Source organism: Ictidomys tridecemlineatus, chromosome 2 (genome assembly GCF_052094955.1).
Source record: "Ictidomys tridecemlineatus isolate mIctTri1 chromosome 2, mIctTri1.hap1, whole genome shotgun sequence".
Classification (NCBI taxonomy): domain Eukaryota; kingdom Metazoa; phylum Chordata; class Mammalia; order Rodentia; family Sciuridae; genus Ictidomys; species Ictidomys tridecemlineatus.
In genome coordinates, this window is record NC_135478.1 from 42577043 (window position 1) to 42602003 (window position 24961).

Genomic DNA, 24961 nt, shown 5'->3' on the forward strand with positions numbered 1-24961 from the left:
AATAACTCAATTTAAAAAGTGCAAATGATCTAAACATTTCAAAAGAAATCCAGTAAACAGATGCAGAATGTTCAATACTATTAAACAAAAGGGAAATGCAAATCAAAACTATAATGGAATACCACAATCACTTTAGTAAGAATGGCTATTTAAAAAAAAAAAAAATTGCTGGGCTGGGGATGTGGCTCAAGAGGTAGCATGCTCGCCTGGCATGCGTGCAGCCCAGGTTCGATCCTCAGCACCACATACAAAGATGTTGTGTCCGCCAAATACTAAAAATAAAATATTAAAATATTCTTTCTACCTCTCTCTCAAAAAAAAAAAAACTGATGGCTAGAATGTGGAGAAAAAGGAACTCTTATCCACTAGAAGTGGAAATATAAATTAGCATAGTCACTATGAAAACCAGTATGGAGGTTCCTCAAAAAACAAAATTACAGTAGCTATACCACTCCTGGGTATATAGCCAAAGGAAATAAAATCAGCACACATAAGAGATACCTGCATGTCCATGCTTACTGCACCACTATGGTTACAATAACAGATACAGAATCAGCTTAGGTGTCTGTCAACAGAGTAATGCATAAAGAAAACATGGGATATATATGCAATGGAGAATTATTTAGCTGGAAAGAATGAAACCTTGTCATTTGCAAAAAAAAAAAAAAAAGGAAGGGGAGGATATCTGAAAGCCCTGCTGCCAGACATGAAAGACAAATCTATTCTCATACATAAAACAAAAAACCCTAACCTGTAAGTAACCTACTTATTATTAGGAACTGGGAAAGGTGCCAAGGGGTGGGGAGTGAGGGAAAATGGGGGAGTTCAGGGTGGAAGGGCATGTGACCAGTGCATGGTGTATGCATGTATGGAAATACCAAAGAGAATCCCATTAAAATGTATATGTATTAATAAAAGTAGATATTAAGAAACTAAAAGGATATAATAGAAAAAGTAAGGCCTAACGAACACAGTGGAAAAGTTTAGAGGGGAAAATCTATTGGTGGGAATTTAGTATGTGATAAAGGAAGCATTTGAAATCACTGGGGAAAGTATAGACTATTTGGTAAATGGTGCTGGGAAACTGGAAAGTCATATGGAAAAAAGTCAGACCCCTGTCCCTTTTCACACACAAAAATTAATCCCCAATGGATTAAAGATCTATAAATTATCTAAAGAAAATATTTTAAAAAAGCAGGGCAAAGACTATCAATTTAAATTTTTGGTATTATAACAAACAAAATCCAAGGACTAGTAATAGTTCAGACAAAAATATCTAATATATATAAAACAAAGAATTAGGACTTAACTGATTTGAATCTCCTTAGAAAAACAGTAAGATTAAAATGGACATATAAGAACATACCATTCTGAAAAAAGAAAAAAGAAATGGCCAAAAAGAAAATGCTAGGTAAAAAATGCAATGGAAAAAATCCAAAAATCCAATTTAAAAAGTTCTAAAAAGCACAGCTTTCATTTAACAAGTTAGAAAAAAAAAATCTGAAGACTGAAATATCTATTTCATATCCATTGAGTATCTACTTTTGGCCAGAAATGGACATTTTCATAACTTATTAGAATATATATTAAGCTATTGGGGGAGGGCGGTTACTGGGGATTGAACTTGGGGTCACTCGATCACTGAGCCACTTTCCCAGTCCTATTTTGTATTTTATTTAGAGACAGAGTCTCGCCGAGTTGCTTAGTACCTTGCCATTGCTGAGGCTGCCTTAGAACTTGCGATCCTCCTGCCTCTCGGCCTCTGGAGCCTCTGGTATTACAGGCATGTGCATTTTATAGGGTAATTTGGCAATGAGCATTAGTCATTACCAGCAATGACACTTTGGTAATTTTATAGGAGTATATGTGGAAAATTTATATGAACAAATTCGTTTGCTGCAATATTGTTTTTAAAGTCCCAAACTGCAAACCATCTGAATGTCCATTAAGGTATGCTTAAGTACATTATGGAACATACTCATAATGTAGTATGTGTTTAAAAAGTAATACACAGAAGCATATATAGCTATATATGTATACAAGGTTAATTCACTGGAAAATGTCTAAATGGACATTTAACTCTATATAAAGGTTACTTCCAGGAAGGAATGAGATGCAGGAGAAGGAAGTTTTATTGTTTTAGTGTACCTATTTTCATATTATTTAATTTATGGTCATATTTATCAGGTAATTTAAAAAGAAAAAACAAGGAGTAAACAAAAATCTTATGCTCAAGCACACCAAAAGGAACAGAGATGAGAAAAGGGACTAGGTCAGGCCAAGAGGCTCCTGCAAGGTTTTAAGAAATCTGAACAGACTCAATCAAGATGGCTGATCAGCAAGTGGGAAAGTCTGAATTCCTGGGCACAAAACATTTTAAAATGCATGCCTTGGTTTGATGGTGGGTTAGTAGATATCTTTATATGTCATCACCACACTGACAGATTATGTACATATTAGGGAAGAGTAATATTAAAGACATCTATTTTCTGAGATGAGAAAAATATACTTCAGTTTGATATAAAATAAAAATGCAACAGCTCTCAGGTTAAATTATCAGCATATGATCATCTGCAATGCCAGGAATGAAGGAAATTGCTATTTTCCATTAAGAAAAAAATTCTCAGAGACTTGGGTCATTCGGCAGTCACTGTGTACAGGCAAGTATTTGTACTTGCAAGCACACATGCATACCTAGTCCTAACCTTAGCATCTAATACTAACCGCCCTCCTAAGCACCGACTGCAAAGCTTGGGTGCAGCCTTTCCCATGCCCCCTCTTACCCTCTACCCCTAGGACACCATCACTCTTAACTACTCAATCATCTGAAGTCCATGGCTTCTTTCCAACCATTGATATTTTGGGAATTTTTTTTTTTTTAAACTATCTTTTTTTGGGTGGGGGTGAGGTGGGGTGGCACTGCTAGGGATTGAGCCCTTGGCCTTGTGCATGCGAGGCAGGCACTCTACCAATTGAGCTAAATCCCCAGCCTCCATCTTTGTTTTTAATCGTTTGAAAGTGTTTTCAGTAATATACTTCTTCATAGAAGATACTTCGTATCATTCTTTAGCCTCATTAAAAAGTATAATTTCTTAAGGTATTTAACTTTCTCAGGGTAATTTTTGTCTTATACTTCCCTCCATGCCAGCACATAGATGTTCAATAAATGACAGTTAATCAATTTATCATTTTCTAGAAAAACTTTGTTACCTCCCAAATTGGAGTCCCACTGAATGACTCTTATAGTTTTCATACAATTGGGCTATTTCTCTTGTCTTAAATCTGTGGCTAATACTGTACCAATTTAATTACAATGTTAATTTATTTGTTTTCCTATATATACCATGATTATGTTAACATTTGGGTATGTGAATTTTGAAACTTTGCTTTACATATAACATTACTTAAAAAGTTTAAAATGAAAAAGGGTTTGGCAAGATGGCAGAGTACAACTAGGCAGCAAATCTCAACTCTTCCACAGCTTGAAATATAAGCAGTGAGAACACCGATTAGAGAGTTGGGTAATAGAGGGAATGTGCTAAGACAGACATAATGTTGGACCGTCACTTGGACTCAAATTCTGATTACTACAATAAAATAGAAAAGAATTCATTAACCCTGAACCCTCCCCCAGGGTGGGTTGTGGGGTTGGGGTAACAAAGGGAGAAAAGGGAAAGGCAAAGCTGACAAGTGGTATCATCCACAAACACTGTGTGTGGGGGTGGGGGGGTGGGGGTGGAGATGACATGGGATAGCATGACCCCGAGTGCTAGATTTCTCTTCCTCAAAACCTATTCAGTTTGATGGAACAAGGAGAGCTAGGCTAGGCGAGAAAGTCCAAACACACATTATGAGGGACATAAGCTTTCTTAGGCACACTGGAAACTAAGGCAAGTTAGTGTTATCTGTAGAAAGCTACTTTTCTACTTTTCCTGCATGTATGTTAGGATAGTTGCTCCTTGGAATAATAGTCATATAAGCAAGCTACTGCTGGTGATGTCGCTATTTCTGCAGCCTAACATTAAAAACCCCCAAGAGAGGACAGGCATGAAAGTGAGGGCACTGTGGAGGTTACGTGTTAGTCATCTAGCCAGCCACCACTGGACAAAACACCTCGGGCTAAACAATAGCTTAATGAAGCACCTGGAGGGATGGAGGTGCTATCTGTTTGGCCCGTTTTCACCACTGAACCCTACTTGGGATCTTCTTGAGGCAGTCACTGATCTCCTATAAGCTTTCCCCAGTAAATCATGTCTCTCACACTGTCTCTGGGGACTTTCTTTGGCCCTTCTGCAACCTACCCCATTGTCCTGGCACAAGTGGGCTGTGGATAAGACAACAAACATTTCAGAAACAATAACCATAGAAAAGAAAGACTGTTAAACAGAGTCAGGAGCTGCAAAGCCACTTGATGAGTGAGAAGTGCACAGCTTATTTCCTATTGCTGGTGGAAATCTGTGGCAGGCAGCATTTTGTAGAGACCATGGGTAAGCCTGCCATGCTAGAAGGAATTAAATCTATGTGGCTTTATCATCTAGAGCAAATACTATCATATGGAAGGCCTTGACACAAGCCGAGTAACCTCGGTAGCAGGACCTCTGCTAAATGCAGGTTGTCAAATCTCCCTCCCTGCAATGCTACTAAGGGGAATGGGGTGCAGAACAGAAAGCGGGTCACTTTTAGAGAGTGTGGCATCTGGGGAGTGGCAAGTGCCCTAGCTACTAGCCTCAGCTATAAAAGTTCCTGTTGTTGGCTTCAGCAGTGAGCACTCCTGCAGTCGGCAGAAGCCATCTGCAGACATTTATGCCCAGATACCAGCCACCACCGACTCTGCACCACAGCACCAGCCTGCTGACGCTGCGTGTACTCCTCCAGTTGTTGGCTGGAGCCATATGTACCTCAACAGCTGGCAGAATCTGCCCACAGCCCAGTAGTGCCACGCATACCCCCAAAACAGCCCACAGATGTATGTGTCCTAGATGCTGGCTACTACTGGGTGAGTCCCAGCAGTGGCCCACCAAAGCTACAAGCAGTCTAACAGCAATACATGTGCCTCAGAAGCCAGCAACCACTAAACATGCCCCAGCAGTGGCCCACCACCCAACCTATGTGCCAAGGGCCACTGCCCCCATGCCTCTGCTATGGGCTGCCACAGAACTATACAGGTGAACTCGCACCTGTTTTTGACAATGTTGGGTGCACAAAGCATTTATACAGCAGTTACACAAGACAGCAGTCCCAGTGAGGAAGAGAACTGGCTGCTAGGCCATAGGCAATTAGGGGATGTTTTCTCTGACCCTTCGAAGAATGAATCTGTCTCCAGACATACCAAAAAACGGAGGGAGACTCCAGATTCATGTCAGAGGTAGGTGGAACAAGATCTGTAGGGAGAGAATGGATGACAAAGTTCTGTATTTTGAAGCAAAAAGCTAAACTATACAGGGAAAAACTCAAAATGACTGATGTGTATACCAACTCCATGCCTAGAGAAAACAGAGGTCAACTTCAGGTCTGAACATTAACCTGCCCGCTGCCACCAAAAAAAACCTGATGAGATCCAAGTCTGGATGGTCCAATAATAAATCTCTGCATCTACTCAAATAGCCCACTATTTAAGGAATAATTTGAAGTCAGGTTTTTTTTTTTTAATTTCATTGATATTCTGTGTTGATGTGACAGGTTACCTCCATCATTTGAAACTTCATTCCTTAATCCAACTTTATTTTTTAATGTTTTAAATGTCAATTGGATTTAGTCTATCATTTTTCTTCTTGCTCAGTTTTTTTATTCTCTCCTGTTTCTTCTTGCATTTCTGCCCCCTTCATTTTTTTCTCTCCACCCCTCTTCATGTCCTAGAGAGTTTAATAGTAACTTTAATACCCAGTTTCTCAGTCTATTCTAAAGCATTATTCCCCTTTTCCATTTTTAGATTAATGGAGTTGTGAAAACATTTTCAATATGTTTAAGATTTACTGGTATATAGCTTTGCCCTCGGTGGTAACAATTAATAGTGATCATCTCTTAAAGAGTAGTTTGGGGACTGAACACCATACCATGACCACACTGAGTTTTGACACTTAGATATATCTCCAGGCTGAGGCACATGATAAGGAGAAAGCTATTACAGTGGAATACACATCCACTCAAAGAGAGGTATACATGTCAACACAGAAACATAGGCAACATGAGAAAAAAGATGTCCCTAAGAGTTCATAACACTTGTAACTGATCTCACAAAATGGAAATAATGCCCCCCAAATAATTCAAAATTGCCAAGTGTGGTGGCTCACACCTATAATCCCAATGGCTTGGGAGGCTAAGGCAATAAGATCACAAGTTCAAAGCTAGCCTCAGCAAACAGTGGGGCACTAATCAACTCAGTGAGATCCTGTCTCTAAATAAAATACAAAAATAGGGCTGAAGGCTCAGTGGTCAAGTGCCCCTGAGTTCAATCCCCAGTAATACCCCCTCCCCGACAAAAAAAAAAAAAAGGAATTAAAATATTAAAGGTTAAAATGATCATGATCAATGAACTAAAACGTGACCTAAGAAATAAACTAAGGGAGAAAATGCAGTTTATAAAAGAGTATCACAATTGAGTAAGAACCAAAGTCTGTAAATAAGCTCAATTAAATAAAACAGCTGAAAGTCTGATAGATAACATTAATCAGAGAATATCAGGCCTTGAAGACAAGGTATCTGAACACTAAACAATAAAAACAAAACAAAAAACCCTATAATCAGCATACTCAAGAACTCTGAAACAACATCAAGAAATCTAACTTAAGGATCATTGGTATTGAAGGAAAGATACAGGTTAATGACACTGAAAACCTATTCAGTGAAATAACAGAAAATTTCTCTAACCTTGGGACTAAGTTGTACATTCAGATATAGGAGCCATATAGAACCCCAAATAGACAAGAGCAGAAAAGAACCTCCCCATGTCACATTATAGTTAAAATGACTAAAATACACAAAGAATTTTAAAAGCTTTAAAAGAACTGACAGGTCACTTACAAAGGTAAACCAAAAGAACACCACCAGTTTTCTTAATAGAAACCCTAAAGGCCAGGAGGGCTTGATGGGATGTATTTTGAACCTTGCAGGAAAATATTTACCAACCTAGTTTAATTATGTAAGATTTTCTGGATATATCAAAGAATAAAAACTTTTCAAGATATACATAAATTAAAGGAATTCATGACCACTAAACTAGCACTGAAAAAGATATTTAAAGGAATTTTACACACAGAAGATAAAAAACAATGAGAGGTAATACAAATGCATCTCATTAGAAGAAGTGATAAGCAAATGAGAATTAGGATCAAATCAAACACTAGAAATAAAATGTCAAAAATAATACATTTCTCTATAATAATGCTGATAATACATGGTCTTAATTCTCCAATTTAAAAAGACAGACTGGCAGAATAAGACCCAACTATACATTGCCTGAGGAAACATACCTCACTGGCAGAGACATTCACAGGTGGAAAATAATCCATGCAAATGGAACCCAAAAGCAAGAAGGAGCAGTACTCTCGGAACAGATTTTAAGCCAAAATTAGAAGAGACAAGGCCACTACATATTGGTAAAGGGAATAATCCATAAAAAAGAAATAGCGATCATAAATATTTATTCCCTGAATGTTGGCACACCCAGTTTCATAAAACAAACTACTCAACATAAAGGCTCAGCTAGTCCTCAATATGATAACAATGGGTGAGTTCAATACACCTCTAACAGGTCATCCAGACATGAAATCAACAAAGATACTACAGAGTTAAAATTTAGCATATATCAAATGGATGGACTTAGCAGACTTCTAAAGAATATTTCATGAAACAACAGCTGCCCATGAAACTGTCATCAAAATAGATCATCTTTTAGGCCACAAAGCTAGTTCTAGAAAATACAGAAAGGCTGAAATAATTCCTTACATCTTATCTGATCATAATGGAATAAAATTAGAAATCAACAGCAAAACAAAAAACCTCAACCCTCCTCCCCAAAACCCTACAGAAACTACACAAACACATGGAGATTCTTAGAATCAAACAAGAATAGAAATACAATCTATAAAAACCTGTGGAATATAGTAAAGGCTGTTCTAAGAGAAAAATTTATAGCTCTGTATACCTACATAAATAAATATGTCAGAAGGATCTCAAGTACATTACCTAATGATACATCTCAAGGTCTTAGAAAAACAAGAACAAACCAATGATAGAATCAGTGGAAGGAAAGAAAAAACAAAGATGAGAGCTGAAATTAATGAAACAGAGAATTAAAAAAACAGTACTAAAGGGCTGGGGTTGTGGCTCAGTGGTAGAGTGCTTGCCTAGCACAGATGAGGCAATGGGTTCGATTCTCAGCACCACATATAAATAAATTAATAAATAAAATAAAGGTCCATCAACAATACTAAAGATCAATTTAAAAAGTCAGCTCTTGAGGTTGGGGCTATAGCTCAGTGGTAGAGTGCTTGCTTAGCACATGTGAGGCCCTGCATTTGATCCTCAGCACCACATACAAATGAATAAATAGAATAAAGGTATTAAAAAATTCCCTTTAAAAAAATCAGCTCTTTGAAAAGACCGATAAACCCTTTTAAAAAAGACTCAAATTAATAAAGTTAGAGATAATAAAGAGGATATTACAATAAACACCACTGAAATTCCAGAGGATCATTAGGAACTATTTTTAAAATCCATATTCTAATCAATTGGAAAATCCAGGAGAAATGAGTATATTTCTAGACACACATGACCTATGAAGTTGGAACCAGAATCTATAGAAAATCTAAACAGACCAGTTTCAAGCAATGAAATAGAAACAGTAATTTTAAAAAACCTTCCAGCAAAGAGCCCAGAACCCGATAGTCACAGTTGAGTTTTACCAAGTTTTTAAAGAACACCAATACTCTTCAAATTATTCTGAGAAACGGGGGCGGGGAGGGTGCTTTTAAACTCATTCTACAAAACCAATAACACACTGATACTAAAAACATAAGGACACATAAAGAAAATAAAATTATAGACCAATGTCCATGAATATAGGTACCAAACTCCTTAACAAAATAATTGCAAATTGAATTCAGAAACACATCAAAAAGATCTACATTATGACCAACATGGCTTCATTCAGGGATGCAAGGATGGTTCAACATTCATAAACCTGCAAATATAATACACCACAAAAATGGAGTCAAGAACAACAACTACATAATCCTCTCAACAGATGCAGAAAAAGCCTTTGACAAAATGCAACATCTCTTCATGATGAAATCCCTGGAAAAAACAACAACAACAAAAAAACAAGATATAGAACAACAAAAGTATATATGACAAACATAGTACAACCAAAGTATATATGACAAACCCAAAGCTGTCATCATATGGAATGGGGTAAAACTGAAAACATTTCCCTTAAATCAGGAATAAGACAAAAATGTCTGCTCTCTATACTCAATATAGTATTTGCAATTTCATCTAGAGGGATTGGGCAAGAGAAAGAAAAAATGGGGTTATAAATAGAAAAGGAATTATCCCTATTCATGATATGATCCTATACTTGAAAGATCCTAAAAGCTCCACTAGAAAATTTCTACATCTGATAAATTCACCAAATTAAAATACAAAGAAAAAATCATTGGTTTTCCTATATACAAAATGAACCTGCTTATAAAGAAATCAGAAAAATAAGTCCATTCACAAAACCTTAAAAATGAAAAAAAGAAACCTAGGATAAATCTAACCAAAGAATTCAAAGACCTCTACAAGGAAAATTACAGAATACTGAAAAAAGAAATAGAAGACATTAGAAGATAGACCTCCCATATTCACTGCAGGCAGAATTAATATTGTTGAAATGACCACATTAACAAAAGTATTCTACCATTTCAGTATAATCCCAGTCAAAATACCAATGACATTCTCCACTGTATTAGAAAAAAAGCAGTCCTAAAATCATATGGAAGAACAAAAACCCAGAATAGCCAAAGCAATTCTGATCAAAAAGAGAAATGCTGGGGGCATCACAATACATGATTTCAAATTGTACCTGAGAGCTACAGTAAAAAATAAACAGCATGGTAATGGTATAAAAACAGAGATACAGATACAGATACAGATAGTCAACTGATCCTTGGCAAAGGCACTAAAAACATTAGTTGGGAGAAAAGAGCCTACAGCCTTTTTAACAAATGGCACTAGGAAAACTGGATGTCCATGAAGAAGAATGAAACTAGATCCCATCTCTCACCCTACAAAGTCAATTTAAAACGGATGAAAGACTTGGGAATTAGACCAGAAACCCAATAAGTGCTAGAAGAAAACAGGTGAAACACTAACAGTTATATAGCCGAACAATAACTTCTTTAGTAAGATTACTAAAGCTCAGAAAATAAACCCAAGAATCATTAAATGGAATGGCTTCAAATTAAAAACCTTCTTACAGCAAAGAATTTTATCCCATCATACTAAATACTGTACAATTATTAAAACTGATTAACAAATTTACTATCTATAAAAACTTTGAAATAAATACTATGTTTCTAGAGTTTTGGGAAAAAACATTCAATTTTTGGATGGGGGTGGGTACTGGGAACTGAACCCAGGGGCACTTAACCAATAAGCCACATTCCATTCTTTTTAATATTTTATTTAGAGACATGATCTCATTAATTTGCTTTGTGCCTCACTAAATTGCTGAGGCTGAATTTGCGATTCTTCTTTCTCAGCCTCCCCAGACACTGGGATTATAGGTGTGTGCCACCCTGCCCAGCTGAAATAGTGAAGATAACAAACTTCAAGTTTACTCTTTCTAAATGTTCAATTGAACAAAACATTACATGCATAACTGAAGAAATGTACCCATGAAAGCATTTTCTAGAACTAGCTGTCATTTTATTTCAAGGAATACACTGTATTTCAAATTATCAATGTTCAAAAGTACCTGTCCTATAAGCAGGACACTGGAACAACGTATACTTCATGGTAATGTGTACTGTACTGCATGTGTTGCTGCCTAACACTAACATGTTGTTCTTTGTAATTACTTGTTGACAAGTTGTGACCTGTGTTCATACTCTGAAGAATATATTAGAGAAAACATTTATTCTGAATGCTTGAGAAAAATAAAATTTCTGGTAAATTTTTGGCATCTTTAAGGATATTTGATAGTGGGCGAAATGATCATCATGTTATGGACAAAATTCACTGAAACAATTTATAAGAGATAAGCCCACGAGATTCAGTTATAAATTTGGGGCCCGGTGCAGAATATGGGGATATTATTATAACTTTGACTTGTATTGTCGAAAAAATGCTCAAGAAGAATCCAACAATGATCTTTTTGCTTGAGAGTAAGATCATTTTACACATTTGAAGGTAGGAAAATCTATAATCACAATTTCATTTTACAATGTAATCACTAGTTATGACTTGGTATACCTTCAAAACATTGGATGCCAAGCTACAGACACCATGAGGGGGGGAAAAAAAAAACCACAGATTAAACAAGTGTCCTCTGAAACTGAATCATTGATAAAAATGCAAGCCAAGAGGGACATATGATTATAAGGTTCAATACAAATAATGAATTCTCATTGTAAAATGGTTACATTACAAATATGTCACTGTTGAAGCAAACTAATACAGTGGAATCACTTGGCAAAGTTCAACAATGGGGGGAAAAAAGTGAATCAATATAAGTCAACCAAAGGAGTGGGTTCCTATAACTATTTCAATGGCGATGTGGACAAACATAACTGGTTTCCAAATAGTCCACTTCTATTAGAGGTAAAACACTGTACTGGTCTTTGTGCAGTCAAATAATTGGTATGTTCTTCGAAAATGTAAGAATTATTCAAGATGTGTGAACAAAGACAAGAGCGATCTCAAAGAGAAACATCTGCTTACCTTAAGCAAGGTAGGGAGAAACCATCAGGAGCAATCAAAGGTCATATTCCCAGACCTATTTCTATCCCAGATGTCAGATTTGACATGAGAAGCATTATTCTCAAGTAGCAACAACAATGACAATGTCAAAATAAGCCATGTTGTGCAAAACCAACATTATAAAAATGTACTGTAATCCTCTGAAGTGTTTTGCTTCCTTCCACATCATGAACGGGGCACTTCTTTGTATATTGTGTAATGTATGAAATATTTGCCCAATGTCCTATTTACAGGATAGCGTGTGTGTGTGTGTGTGTGTGTATGCTATCTTATAAATATGTACATACACACACACACACTATACTGTCCCAGTGTCCTATTTATAGGACAATCTGCATTATTGTTCTTAATAATAAAGAATAAACTCTAGATTATGATTTCCAACTATGTGCCAATTTACACCTGCATCAATTTTGTTAAACATAGTCCCAAAAATTTAGGATTTACTGAGTTAACAGCATGGAGAGAGAACCTACAGACTAGGGGAAAAAAATCTATTAGCTACTCTTCTGATAGAGAACTAATATCCAGAATATATAAAGAACTCATCTCCCCCTCTCCAAAAAAACAAAACACCCCAATCAATAAATTGGTAAACGAACTAAACACAAAGTGTTCAATATCTTTAGCAGTCAGGGAAATGCAAATCAAAACTACAGATTTTTGTCTCATTCTAGTAACATTGGCAATAATTAAGAATACAAATAGTAATGTCAGCAAGGATGTCGTGAAATGGAACACTTATACACTGTTGGTGGGATTGTAAATTAGTACAACCACTATGGAGGTTCCTCAAGACCGAGACTACCAAATGATCCAGCTCTACTACTCCTTGCTATTTACTCAAAGGAATTAAAGTCAGCACACTGTAGAGATAGATGTATGCCCATGTTTATGGCAGCACAATTTACAATAGCTAAGTTATGGAACCAGGCAAGCTATCTGTCTATTGAATGGGTAAAAATGTGGTATATATACACAATACAGTTTTGTTTAGCCATGAAGAAGAAATTATGTCATCTGCAGGAAAATGAATGAGTATCACATTAAGAGAAATAAACCAGGATTGGATGCTTTCTCTCGTATGTGGAAGCTCTAGAACAAAAAAGAAAAAGGAATCACCCAAAAATACCTAGACAGGAGAACAAGAGGGGAGAGGGAGGAGTGGAGGTTAAGGGAAGGTAATGAAACTGCTCACTTATGTCATATGCATGTGTGAATATGCCACAATGAATCCCACTATTCTGTATAATTATTATGTACCAATAAAAAAGTTCTTAAAAATAAAAAACAATGAATAAAATAATATTTTCTTGACTCTACTTTCTTTTCCAGCTACTGTCCCATCTTCTTTCTTCCTTTAAAATAAAATCCCTCAAAATTATTAATGCTCACTCATTAAAATTTCTTTCTTCCCAAATGTTCCCAAATCCACTCTTAGGTTTTCACTTCCACCATCCACATTATCAAGATTACCAAGACTTTCCAGTTGCCAAGTTAGTGGTCTCTCGTCAGAATTCATCTTTCCTGCCATAGGAACGTAGTGCAACTGTGGACTTTTGAGGCCATAGGGCTGGTGGGGGCTGGGGGGGACAAAACACAGGATTATAGAAGAGAATCATTGACTTGTGTTGAGTATGATTACATTATGTTTTTCTATCAGAAACAGACATTGAAGAATTTATGTCACTGAAGTGCGAAATGAATGCATCGGAATTCAGTCTACTATCTCCTCAATTATGGTATATACTTGGAATTTTCCACAATATTTTTCTTTTTATTTTTAGTAGGAGCTACTGACCAGGATCAGGATCCTGGCAAACATCTTTAGGCCCTGCAACCACCTAAAGAAATCCTGTTGGTGATGATATACACCCTGCCTTGTAGAAAGCCCCTGTGAGGGTAAACTACTGAAGGAAAGCCAAGTATTTGTTCCATTTTTCTAATGCACACTGGTAATCATACCAACATATAAAATTTGAAAAAGACTCATGTATCTCATATTAACCTAGTTTCTTGTTAAAAGAAACATTTTCACAAACTCATAGGGCTAAAGGATCCTTAATAAATCCTTTAATTCAGCTCATAGTTGTACAATCCCTATGTAACAAATATTTACAAAGTACCTACTGTGTGCCACATATAATGCTTTAGCAGATCCCTACCCACATTACAGTTACAAATTAGTGGACTAACTAAGCCATCAGGCCTCTTGAAATCCTTTCTGAATAGGACAAGGAATAGTAAATTAATGGTGAAAAATACCCATGCAGTGTTCTGCTGGCATATATATGTGATCACATTTAATCCTTTAACAGTCCTGGGGGAGGCAGTAGTTATATTGCCCGTTTACCTGTAGTTACAAGTATGTAATTTTAAATGAAGCATAATGCAGTTCAGTGACTTGCTCAAGATCCTCTACCTAGCAGGTAGAATAGTTGATATTTGAACTTGGACAGCCTGGCCCAAAGGCTCTCTCTAGTCTATACTCTTCAGTCACCACACTATACATTCCAAGCCACCCTGACTGTAGTCTGCTCATTTGGAGTACCAAAGACAAGTGGACTAGCCTGGCAGGTAAGGGCAACAGGACATTCTTGGCCAACAGAGCAGAAAACGATATTAAGCACTGAGCGCTGGAACGACAGAGACGAAAGGAATAACACTGCAGGCAAACAAAGGTCAAGACTTGGCCTGTCTCAGCAGCTCACAGATGGTGACAGTGAATCCACAGCAGGGTGGCAGGCAGAGCTGGGATCTCCAGGAGAGCTGGCCCTTGCTCTCTGACAACAGCAGGCACACAGCATGGTGCTGGCTGGACAGAGGCAGGGAGCAAAACCCCCCATGCTCTTATTCCCTGCTGCACAGAGGATGCTCAGCCTGCACCTCCACTCCTGATACAGAGGCCTGGGAGGGCTCTTTCTCTTGTACCTTTGGGGTCTCTCCCCTGCCAGCTACCTTCACCAGTTGGCAGAACTCCATCCCCCAACCAACCCCTGGAGACCTCACACACCTGAGTGTCATCATGCTGTGCTCCTATGCCTCTTAAGTACTCAGCTCTCAAACCCAGCCTTCAAGCAGGACACTTTGGAAACAACTGATAAGTCAGGGCTCCCTGTGGCAGTCCAGAGCTTCTCACACTCCCCTCACCTCTGAAACGCAGAGGACTTTGGACTTTGATATGCCCATCAGGCCAAAAGCCCTTCTCTTCTTCCCAATGAATTCAAATCTGGTATCAAATATAGTCATGAGGCACATGGTGACATTTTGGTGAACAATGAGTCACCCTGCACTTTCACCATATAATGATGGATGCCATAGCCATCTTAGTTTGTGAAGTATCATCCTGATGGCCACATAATGATGAAATTACCTAACACCACACTTCTCAGAACAAACCCCAGTCACTAAGCAGCACCTAACTGAAATTGACAAATAATCTCTGCTTGAAACCGATGAAACTCAAAATAGCACAGAGGCTACAGTGGTGATGCCAGCCCTCTTCAGGGGCCATCAATTATGTGTTCAAGCCCTGCAGTCCCTGGGAGGCCTGCAGCAACAAAGAAAGGTCAACTTGTCTTCTCTCATCAGCTCAAGAACAAAATCTCAAATGGGCTTTCTGAGTCTCTAGCACTGGTCTGTCCTCCTTCCCAGGCACCCTGTAGTGTTCTCCAAGTTGACAGCCTTGGGCCCAGGACAGCCTGTCACAAAAAGAATGCCAGCCCTCAGGCAGCCTAAGGACTTCTCTTGGGTTTTTAAAAATCTAAAAAAAAAAAAAAAAAAAAAAAAGACAAGACAAGAATTACAGTCTGCTTTTTAGCAGTTTCAACACAGCAGCCTTGAGATAAAGCTGTACCCATTCTTTCCATCTACTCTAGGAACTGCCCCAATCCCAGATTTAGTAAGAAATTAAAATATCATTGCTTTCTCTCTCAACTATCCAACCAGTATATGTTCTATACTAGCTGGTGCCAGATACAACCCTGAAAAAGCAAGGAAATAAAGAGCAGAGGAGCAGAATTTGTAAGTGGCTCCATCCCCCATCCAATCCTAGGCATATTCCCACAGCCAGCCAACCACTAAAGGCATAATTGAACATGAAACACAGCAGTCCCAAACACACCTTTGTCCCAATCAAGCCACCTCCTACAGCAGTAAGGCAGAGAGCCAAGACAGCAAGCACTTTACTAGGGAAAAACCAACAACTGGTCATGATATATAGGATATTGGCAAATATGCGAGATGTTCCACGCCCTAAAGCAGTTTTCCTCACAATTTTCCATTTCTAAACTAAGTTCTGATGTTCAAATAAGGCTGTAGGCCATGGGTAAAGTTAACATAGGCATTACAAATAAATTTTCAAAGTAAATTATTAAGAATGTATTTAAAATTCTAAGTTCATTGAATATAGAATATATGGATTGCTGACAATTTAAAGTTAGTCTACAATTCACAAAAAACCCCCACAATTTCATAATTAAATTTAAGTACACATGACTTTTCCCCTATGTGCAAAAGAAAATGTATGTTGACCAATTTGTGGTATATCATGAGATAATAATTATTAATAAAAGAAAATTTAGTCAAAAATAATTTGATCAAAGAAGTCTTTGTAAGAAATTTAAGTCTGTTAGCCAGTTTTTTTTTTTACTCTCCAGCTCGTCACTTAGTTCAAAATTGAGGCAACTCAAGTAAAGGTAAATTTATCTTGCCACAAAAGATATGAAATAATCTCTCTTACTCTCTGGAATGGATCTTGCTTCTTTCTCTTTTGTACCTTTGCCGGCTCCCTACCACCACTTCTCAAAGCAAATGTGTTCTTTGGGAACATGGTTGTTTTCCAGTTGCTTGGAGAAAAAGTCTGTCATTGGAGGTGGGCCACAAATATAGAACAAAGTCTCTTTTGAAATATGGTCTTTTATCTCTTCCTCTGTTATTCTTCCTTCTACCAAAAAACAGAATAAACACCAAATTAAGCCAGACATTATTTTTATTCTGAAATGAGGACAGACCAACCACAACTCAGCAAAGTGTTTATTTAATGTAACTCAAGCTCAGTACATCTCCAGGCTTCTTAAACCTAGGGGAGGCTAATCACAGCACATTGCAAAGAAGGCCAATTAGTTTACTGGTCTTTGGTTGAGATGCAAAGTTGTCTTCAGCAAGTAAATTAAAACTTTTATCAAAATCCTTCCAAACAGGGGAGACAAGTAATTTAAATGACCATTAATAGCAAATGGAATCCATTCAGCCAAGGATGGGATATAACTTTTTTCATGAACAGTATAGTAATGATGCAAAGGCTTCTTAAAAAATGTGAAAAATAAAATTTTAACATGAGTAAGAGGAAGCCTGTATATAAGTAAATCCAACTAAGTATTTTCTTATTTTTTTCCATGATGAATCATCTCTCAATTCTCCTGGTAGTGACATTCCTACCCAGCAATTCCCAACAATAAAGCATCTACGCCCAACCAATGGCAGCCATGTCCACCAAAAAACTGCATGGAGATAGTCAAAATATCTTCAGGGCACTCACCCGTGATATATGGCTTAAGTTCTGCACTGATTTGTGTAGTCTGTTTTGTAACATGCAAACTGCATGCAATCTTCTCAGGAAATTCATTTACCAAATTGAGGATATTTTTCTGGAATAGCAAACATATTTGGTCACACTACAATTTTTAAAAAATCAAAGCAGATGGGCCCAACCACTGATGCCGAACCACAACTCCCATTCTACACACGTCTGTCGCTCTTGCTCTACTTAGAGAGATATTGTTTGCAGTCTAGCAGGCCAGAGTATTCAGAGTATAGAGGGCTATCTGGCTTTAATTGAAATCTGAATATGCTAACAACCATATTACCAACTCTCCGGGAGTTTTTTCTTTTTCCTTTTTCTCAAGCATTGGCAATTAAGCAGCAGTTTCACTGACCACAGTTGTGTCTTTTAACTGTTTCTGTTCTTTTGTTCACTTCTGCAGCTGCTAAGCACTCGTGAGTGAAAGCCTTCTCCATGGAATGTACTTAGTTTCAACAGATGCAATTGATGGGGTTTCATTTACCCAGCTGGGTTCAAACAATCTAGGTCTCACCTACTCCCATGACACGAGCCCACCTGTCAATCTCTCAACTCTTCTGGACTCATGGTACCATGTGACTTTCCCGTCACCTAATCTCTAGATTCCATCCCACCAACCCCCGACCCTATCCTCTTCCTTAACTAAAAGCTTCCTCAACACCGACAGTTTTAATTATCCTGGGTAAGATGTGTTAATTTTCATTTGATCTTGTTTAAGCCTTGCAAAGTCTTTTGTTTGAACCTTTGCAGAAAAATCAGAACCTAGAAAAGAAATGTTTGTGGACATTTAGTACCACTACACAAGTTTGCTTATAGCAAATGATGAAACATACATCTCCCCCTGCCCTTACCTTAAACAGGAGTTCGCTGGTGTTCTTTGCACTGTAGAATAGTTTTATTGTACCTATCTCATATCCACTTCCTTTGTTTGCCCGATCACGGTGGAGATCTGCTGAGTACCGCAGGATGGAAAGCAGGGGGTTAATTCCAACTCCTCCTGCAATCAACACGAGGTTTCTAGGGGCATCTGTGGGCTGAGGGTCAAAGAAGAACTCTCCACCCACTCTCACAGCCACTTCAGAGTCAAGTGTACACTAGGACAGAAAAGAGAAAGATCCTTTAGTCCTTTATGGTACCAGTCTTAAAAAAAAATTCTACTTTAATAAAACCCACTGAGTCTACCTTCTGCATTCTTATCACTATTTAGGACTATGTTTAAAATAGCTTTCTCTCAGTTGTCCCAGGACTCTGTGAATTACTTCTACTTGTCCATGATGCAGGCCATTTGCTGCCCAGCCTTCATGATTCAAACTGCACACTCACTCCAGAACTGAAAAAAGCAGCCTTGCTTCAGTGATTCTGCCATTTGTTAACTTCTCAGGTGAAAAAGTAAGTTGAAAAAAGTGGTAATGAACTCCAGCAGGGGAGAGCTCTGGAGTATGGGTCTCCTTTTATCTATAAATGGTATTCCTTTGTTCTGATCAAGGATGAGAGAGGCCTGATGGAACAAGGGTCATGATGCGGGCTGCTCTGGGCTCAGAGTTGACAAGCATATACTGGAGTCTCCCTCCTGATCTCAGGCAGGGTACAGCCAGATCAGCTGTGCAAGCTTAGACCAGCACTGCAGTACTGTTCAACACTGTTTCACTTCTCTGCAGAGCATCCAAAACAGGCAGCCAGAAGGCACACCAGGAATAAGTCTCACATACACCCAACCCAGGTAAAGCACTTACTACTTGGTGAGGTCACTTATACCAGAAATGTCACCAGAGATTAACATTGGTTTTCAAAGGGGCAGTACTGCCCTTGATGGGGTGTTTTGGAAACTTGTGACTTTTTGTTGTCACAATGATTTAGGGAACCCAACCAGCATTTAAGGGGAAAAGGCCAGAGATGCTAGATATCCCACAAAATTACTGAAGTCCCAGAGCTAGTACCTATTAAACTGATGGTTAAATCTGCAGGAATTTTATGAGCCAGTAGGTAGTATAAAATCAGTCATTGACGTATTTACAGCACAGAAATCCCCAAATAATACAAATCAGGGCTATTTTATTTAGGAGCTGACTGACCACCATACCATTATCTGCAACACACAGGACTGTCCTGACAATGACTTCTAAATGGCCCATAGTTACATAGATAAGTGGTTTGTAATGGTCTTAGACTAGACTTTAACTCATTACAAAAAAGTCTTTGAGTTTATTTGTAATAGATTTTATTTGGTCTGAATTTTCCAGAATGTAACCACTAAGTACATTATACCTGGTGTGTTCAGAACCTTATCAAACGTATTCACTGTGCTGGAAAACCACATGCATTGGTGGCGACATGTGTTCTTTTGTCACACACACACAACACTCCTGTTATCACCATTTGTAGACTGGGTATTCTTGGTGTTCTATGTTTAGAAACAATCATTGAAGCACTCCATTCTATATCTAGTTCAGATATGCCCAAGCATTTATATAATGAAATACATAGTCTTTGATCATTTTTCTTTACTTCTCCTTTGTAAGTACATTTTTTAAATGTATGTTTGTCTCAATTATGAATTTCATTTCATAATAGTTCTATAAAGGAGGCATTGAATCTGACAGGGTTGAGAATCCCTCATTTTGGAGAAAAACACTGACCTGAGTCAAAAGAATGAATTTTAATACAGCTCAATAAAATCCAGCAAGTCCTTTAACTTATGAGCCTTTGCTACACCTGCCCTGTCCACTTCCAGGCTGTTGTGGGCATGAAATGACTCACAGTAGAGGTAAATCCCTGGTGGTATCTGGCTCTATGAAAGAAAGTGTTTTCATTATTATGGCTGTCACAGAGAACAGGTGGTGGGTGAGCCCGATTCCTTCTTCCACTACTAAAAAACAGAAGCCAGGAATAAAGAAATCTGTATTAAGAGCATAGGTTTGTCCCATTACATGTTCTTGGTAAGTGAACTCTCTCCTTAAGTAATTACACACTCAACTTTTGAGAACCAATTCTTTGGCATTCATACCTTGGCATCTCACAAGGCAGGTGAGTAGTAAATACTTTTGGAATGGAATTTAACTTGAGGCTCTTAACAATGAGTTAACTTAGAGAAAAAATAAGAAAAATGAAAATTATTTTAATTCATAAAATAGGTCATTTTTGTAAAGAACTGTTAAATGAATGAAAATCTCTGGGGAGGGGAATGTTTTAATTTAACTATTTTAAATATGCAGGAAAATGTTACATGAGTGAGTTTTCATTTTGACAAAAGAAATTAGCAGCAAGGGAGCACTGGTTAGGAATAACAATCTAGGAATGGTTGTATTGGCTACCAAAGTAAAATGCTCCTTCAAGTCTTGAAAATAGAACCTAAAATACAAGAAACTCTGCCTTATGATGACAATGGATTTCATGTTCCTACATCCTCCATCTCTCTTACCTTCCCATACACATCTCTATAAGAATTTGGGAGACATTGTTTTTTTTCCAATGGCCATCTTCAAGGTGTTTAGCAGTGACAAAGAAAGCTGTTAGCTAATTGTTTTTAGAAACTAATGTATGTTCAACCTCAGAACGGCCAAGAAAATATACTTTGGGAAGGATAATACCAAAGAAACCTGGTTTTTTTTTGTTAGTGACAAAAATAATATTCAATAGATCTATCTATTAATTTGCTACCATCTGGAAAGAATCAAAAACCATCTTTGTCTTTTCCTGATCAATAAAAACTGCCAGGACAGCAAGAACACAAGACTCAAGACACCGTATAGCACAACATGTAATTAAAAGAAAGTTACCTTCAATTACTTAGAAATGAATCAAATTTGAGTATCGATTTTTACTTGTGAAATAAAAAAAACCTTTCCACAGTAACTGCAGCCCAGTACACAATAGCTATCCAGAACCCCTTACCCTGCCAAGAGCTTGAGCCAAAGCCAATGAAATAAAGGAAGACATTTATGGCACTTTATCCATGTCTCAACAGACCAGCTTGCTGCCACCCAGACACTCACGTGCCTCCATTGTCCACTCTTAATAGCTTAATAAGACAAAATCCTCAGGAGGAAAATAGCCACCTGAAAATGATTCCAAAGAAAATCTGACTTCATAAAGGCTGTTTGCAACTCCCACTGGGCAGAGAACAGGCACCACAATTAGGAGGTGCACTCAGGCAACGCCACTTTGAAATTTTCTACAGCCTCTAAGAATAAGTTCCTTCATTGAAATGCCAATGAGGCATGAAACCTAGCAGAGAGCTGTGGACCAGCACCAGGTCAGGTCACATGGGCACCAAAAGCAACCGCAGGGCAGAGTGTGTGCGTGTATTGAGTACATATTCACAGGTTCAGAGCATTAGGAACCAGAATGGCAATGCTCACTTGGAATCTGACAAGAGGCATGTGGACCTCTTGTTGGTCTCACCCCAATGGCATATTTTAGAGACTCCGAGCAGTTGATAGGCAGTAATGGGTTGAAAAATCTACAGATAATTCTAAAAAAGGAATGAGGCAGCTAAGGCCATACCAAAGAGAACTCAGAAGATGAACGGATAAAAATGTGACAGGATATATTTACAGTAGAAATGCCAAGGCAAGCAAGCACCTGGGGACCGTCCTGAACAAATACAATGGACCTGTAGGATATTAATATCCTTCTACATCTTTATATCCTTTCCAGTGAAGTGTCTATCTAATCTTTTGCCCATTTCAAAAAATTATTGTTTCCCATTTTTTTTGTTGATTTTTGAGAGTTCTTTTTATACTCTGGGTACAAGTCCTTTGTTGGGTATCTGATTTGCAAATATTTTCTCCCAGTCTATATGTAGGTTATTTTTTAAATTCTGTCAAGTCTTTTGCAAGAAAAGTTTCAATTTTGATTAAGTCCTATATATTATTTTCTTTTATGAATCTTGCTTTCAGTGTCATGTCTTAAGACTTCTGCCTGTCCTCAAGTTCCCAGTATTTTCTGTTTCTTCTAGAACTTTCATAAGATCATGTTTTACATTTAGATCAACAACTAACTTTGAGTTAATTTTAAATTTCAAGTATAAGGTTTAGGTCAAACTTCTTGCTTTGTATATAGATGTAAAATTATTCCAGCACTATTTGTTTAAAAGGTATCCTTTCTCCACTGTTTCTTTAGCACTTTTGTCAAACAAATGGTCGTATTTCTGATCTGTGTCTATCTTTTTACCAGTATCACACTATTTTGATTACTGTTGCTTTATTTTTATCTTAAATTTGAGTAATGTGATTTCTATTTCTTATGCTCCTTTTCCCAAACTGTTTAAGCTATTCTTTTTACATTCCATATATATTTTAAGATCATTTGTTTATATCTACAAGAACTCCTGTTAAGATTTTGACTAAAATGTGGCTCCTACATAAACACAATTCTCTAAAACCTTTAAAACAATATACTGGAGTATGTTCCAGGTTCTGCTGAAAATAAGGTTTACAGTTTTGTTTTCTGTTTTCCATTGTTGATGCTCAATGATGTCCATGAAAATAAAGGGACAGTACAGATTTTTTGAAGCCATATTTGTATCATAATGTTGGTAAATATAGAAATGAGCACAACATAATAAATCTATGTTATAATTTATAAGTCAATTTAAGGAGGAGTAACATATTCAATCTAATTCATGAATATTTACTCATGTCTTCTTTGATTTCTTTCATGAAATTGAGATAAATTGTGCTTTCTGGAAGACCAACTCTCTCCAAGAGGGTTCTGTATTGGGGGATGGGCCAAGACAGTGTCCTAAGCTAGCAAGTTTTCACAACACAGCAGCTTCCTTGAGCCCCTACAAAGGCATATTACTTCCTACAAATATGACTGGTCAATATGATTCTTTGTATGCCCTCTCTCCTAAACAAACCATGATGAAGCCAGGTGGGACTTCTGCAGTCAAGGAAGTCAACCTTGTTTCCAAACTTTTACAGATAAGAGAGATGTCCTACCCCCAACACATGTATTTTTGTTGATACACTGGAATCTGCTACTATTGGCCTTTTTCCTCTACTTAGTCTCATGTGGCTCCTACATAAATACAATTCTCTAAAACCTTAAAAAAAATATACTGGAGTATGTTCCAAGTTCTGCTGAAAATAAGGTTTACAGTTTTGTTTTCCATTTTCCATTGTTGATGCTCAATGAGTTCCATGAATATAAAGGGACAGTACAGATTTTTTGAAGCCATATTTGTATCATACATTTCTTTTAGGTAAAGGAGATTTTTTTTTAAATGCCCAGAATGGGATGGAGGTTATTGGTAAATATAGAAGGCACACTCTAATCAAGAAGAGGATGGCAATGATGGAAACAAGGGCCAAAAATTAACTGACCTATTCTGAGTTCAGACTTTGCTATCAGAGTTCAAGTAATGACAGGCAGCTTACATAGGACTTGTATTGAGCCCTGTGGTAAAGTATGTGTTTAAGTATGCAGTTAAATTTGGATTGCCTCTCAGAACCCTGTGAAGAGCTCTCAAGGGGTTAAAATGGAGAGCACCATGGATTTGTGCTCATCTCTAGGCACCACGGTATTATGTAATCAGAGGTAGTTTTCCTCCAAATACTGGACAAAATTATAATTTAATTTCCTTTATTTAGGATAATTATTGTAAAACAGTCTGCTTTACAGATTTACCATTTACACAACAAACGGTCAATTATCAAAAACAAAATATTTTAAATCTACAATAGTATTCCACCAAATATTGTTTGGTAAAAACAAATTATCTCCAAATCCCAGGCCTTCTGAGTCATACTTATCTTTACCTTTTCTAGGAAACTGTATGAACATGTACCCTTTATATACAACATTAGGGTTTTTAGGTAGATCAAGTGAGCTGAACCCAAATTTGTGGAAGCCAGAGATGCCCACATCTCCAATTTTTAAAAAAGCAGTTGCTTACCTTATTGTGAATCCAAAGAGCAGGCGGGTGGTTTGTATATTTCACTGCCAATTCTATCATTCTCTCTTGTTCTAGCAGTCTGGGACTGGAGCATATTGAAAACCCACCAACTACAGAGACTCCTGGAATAAAGAAATCAATCCTAAAAGAAAAGGCAGATAAATGATTACTGTTGAAGCAATTTTAAAAAACAGTCAAAATAAATGAAATCGACAAAACTTTAGTTAACTTGACCAAAGAAGAAAAACGATAAACTACTAAAATTAACAATAAAAAGAGTGGCTGTTATCAATCTTACAAAAATAAAAAGGAACATAAAGAAACTATATAAACAACTGTATATCAAAGACAGTTAACTTAGATGAAAAGCTCATATTCCTAAATAGACACAACTACCAAATATAAATCAAGAAAAACAGAAAACCCAAACAGATCCATAAGAGGTCAAAGGACTAAATCAGTCATTTTAAAACTTCCATAAAGAAAAGATCAGGTCCAGATGACATTACTGGTGAATT

At 37.3% G+C, this 24961-nt stretch overlaps 1 protein-coding gene across 22 annotated transcripts in view; it reads right to left on the minus strand.

The window, feature by feature from the left end:
* Oxnad1 (oxidoreductase NAD binding domain containing 1) overlaps positions 1-24961 on the minus strand; it is a 106072-nt gene that overhangs the window by 49194 nt on the left and 31917 nt on the right. For 10 of the 22 annotated variants that reach the window (XR_013434424.1, XR_013434422.1, XR_013434421.1 and 7 more), the window contains exons 6-9: positions 24444-24585; positions 18397-18639; positions 17504-17612; positions 16706-16909 (exon numbers count right to left, since the gene is read on the minus strand). Coding sequence is in view for 11 of the 22 variants with exons in the window: in XM_078038318.1 (XP_077894444.1) it covers positions 16755-16909; positions 17504-17612; positions 18397-18639; positions 24444-24585 (649 nt within the window). In the remaining 11 variants the exon portion in view is untranslated. Of the gene's footprint in view, positions 1-10887; positions 13548-14022; positions 15728-16123; positions 16910-17503; positions 17613-18396; positions 18640-24443; positions 24586-24961 lie in introns of those variants that run through there. The other 12 variants (XM_013361804.4, XM_013361811.4, XM_013361806.4 and 9 more) reach the window with 5 other exon arrangements.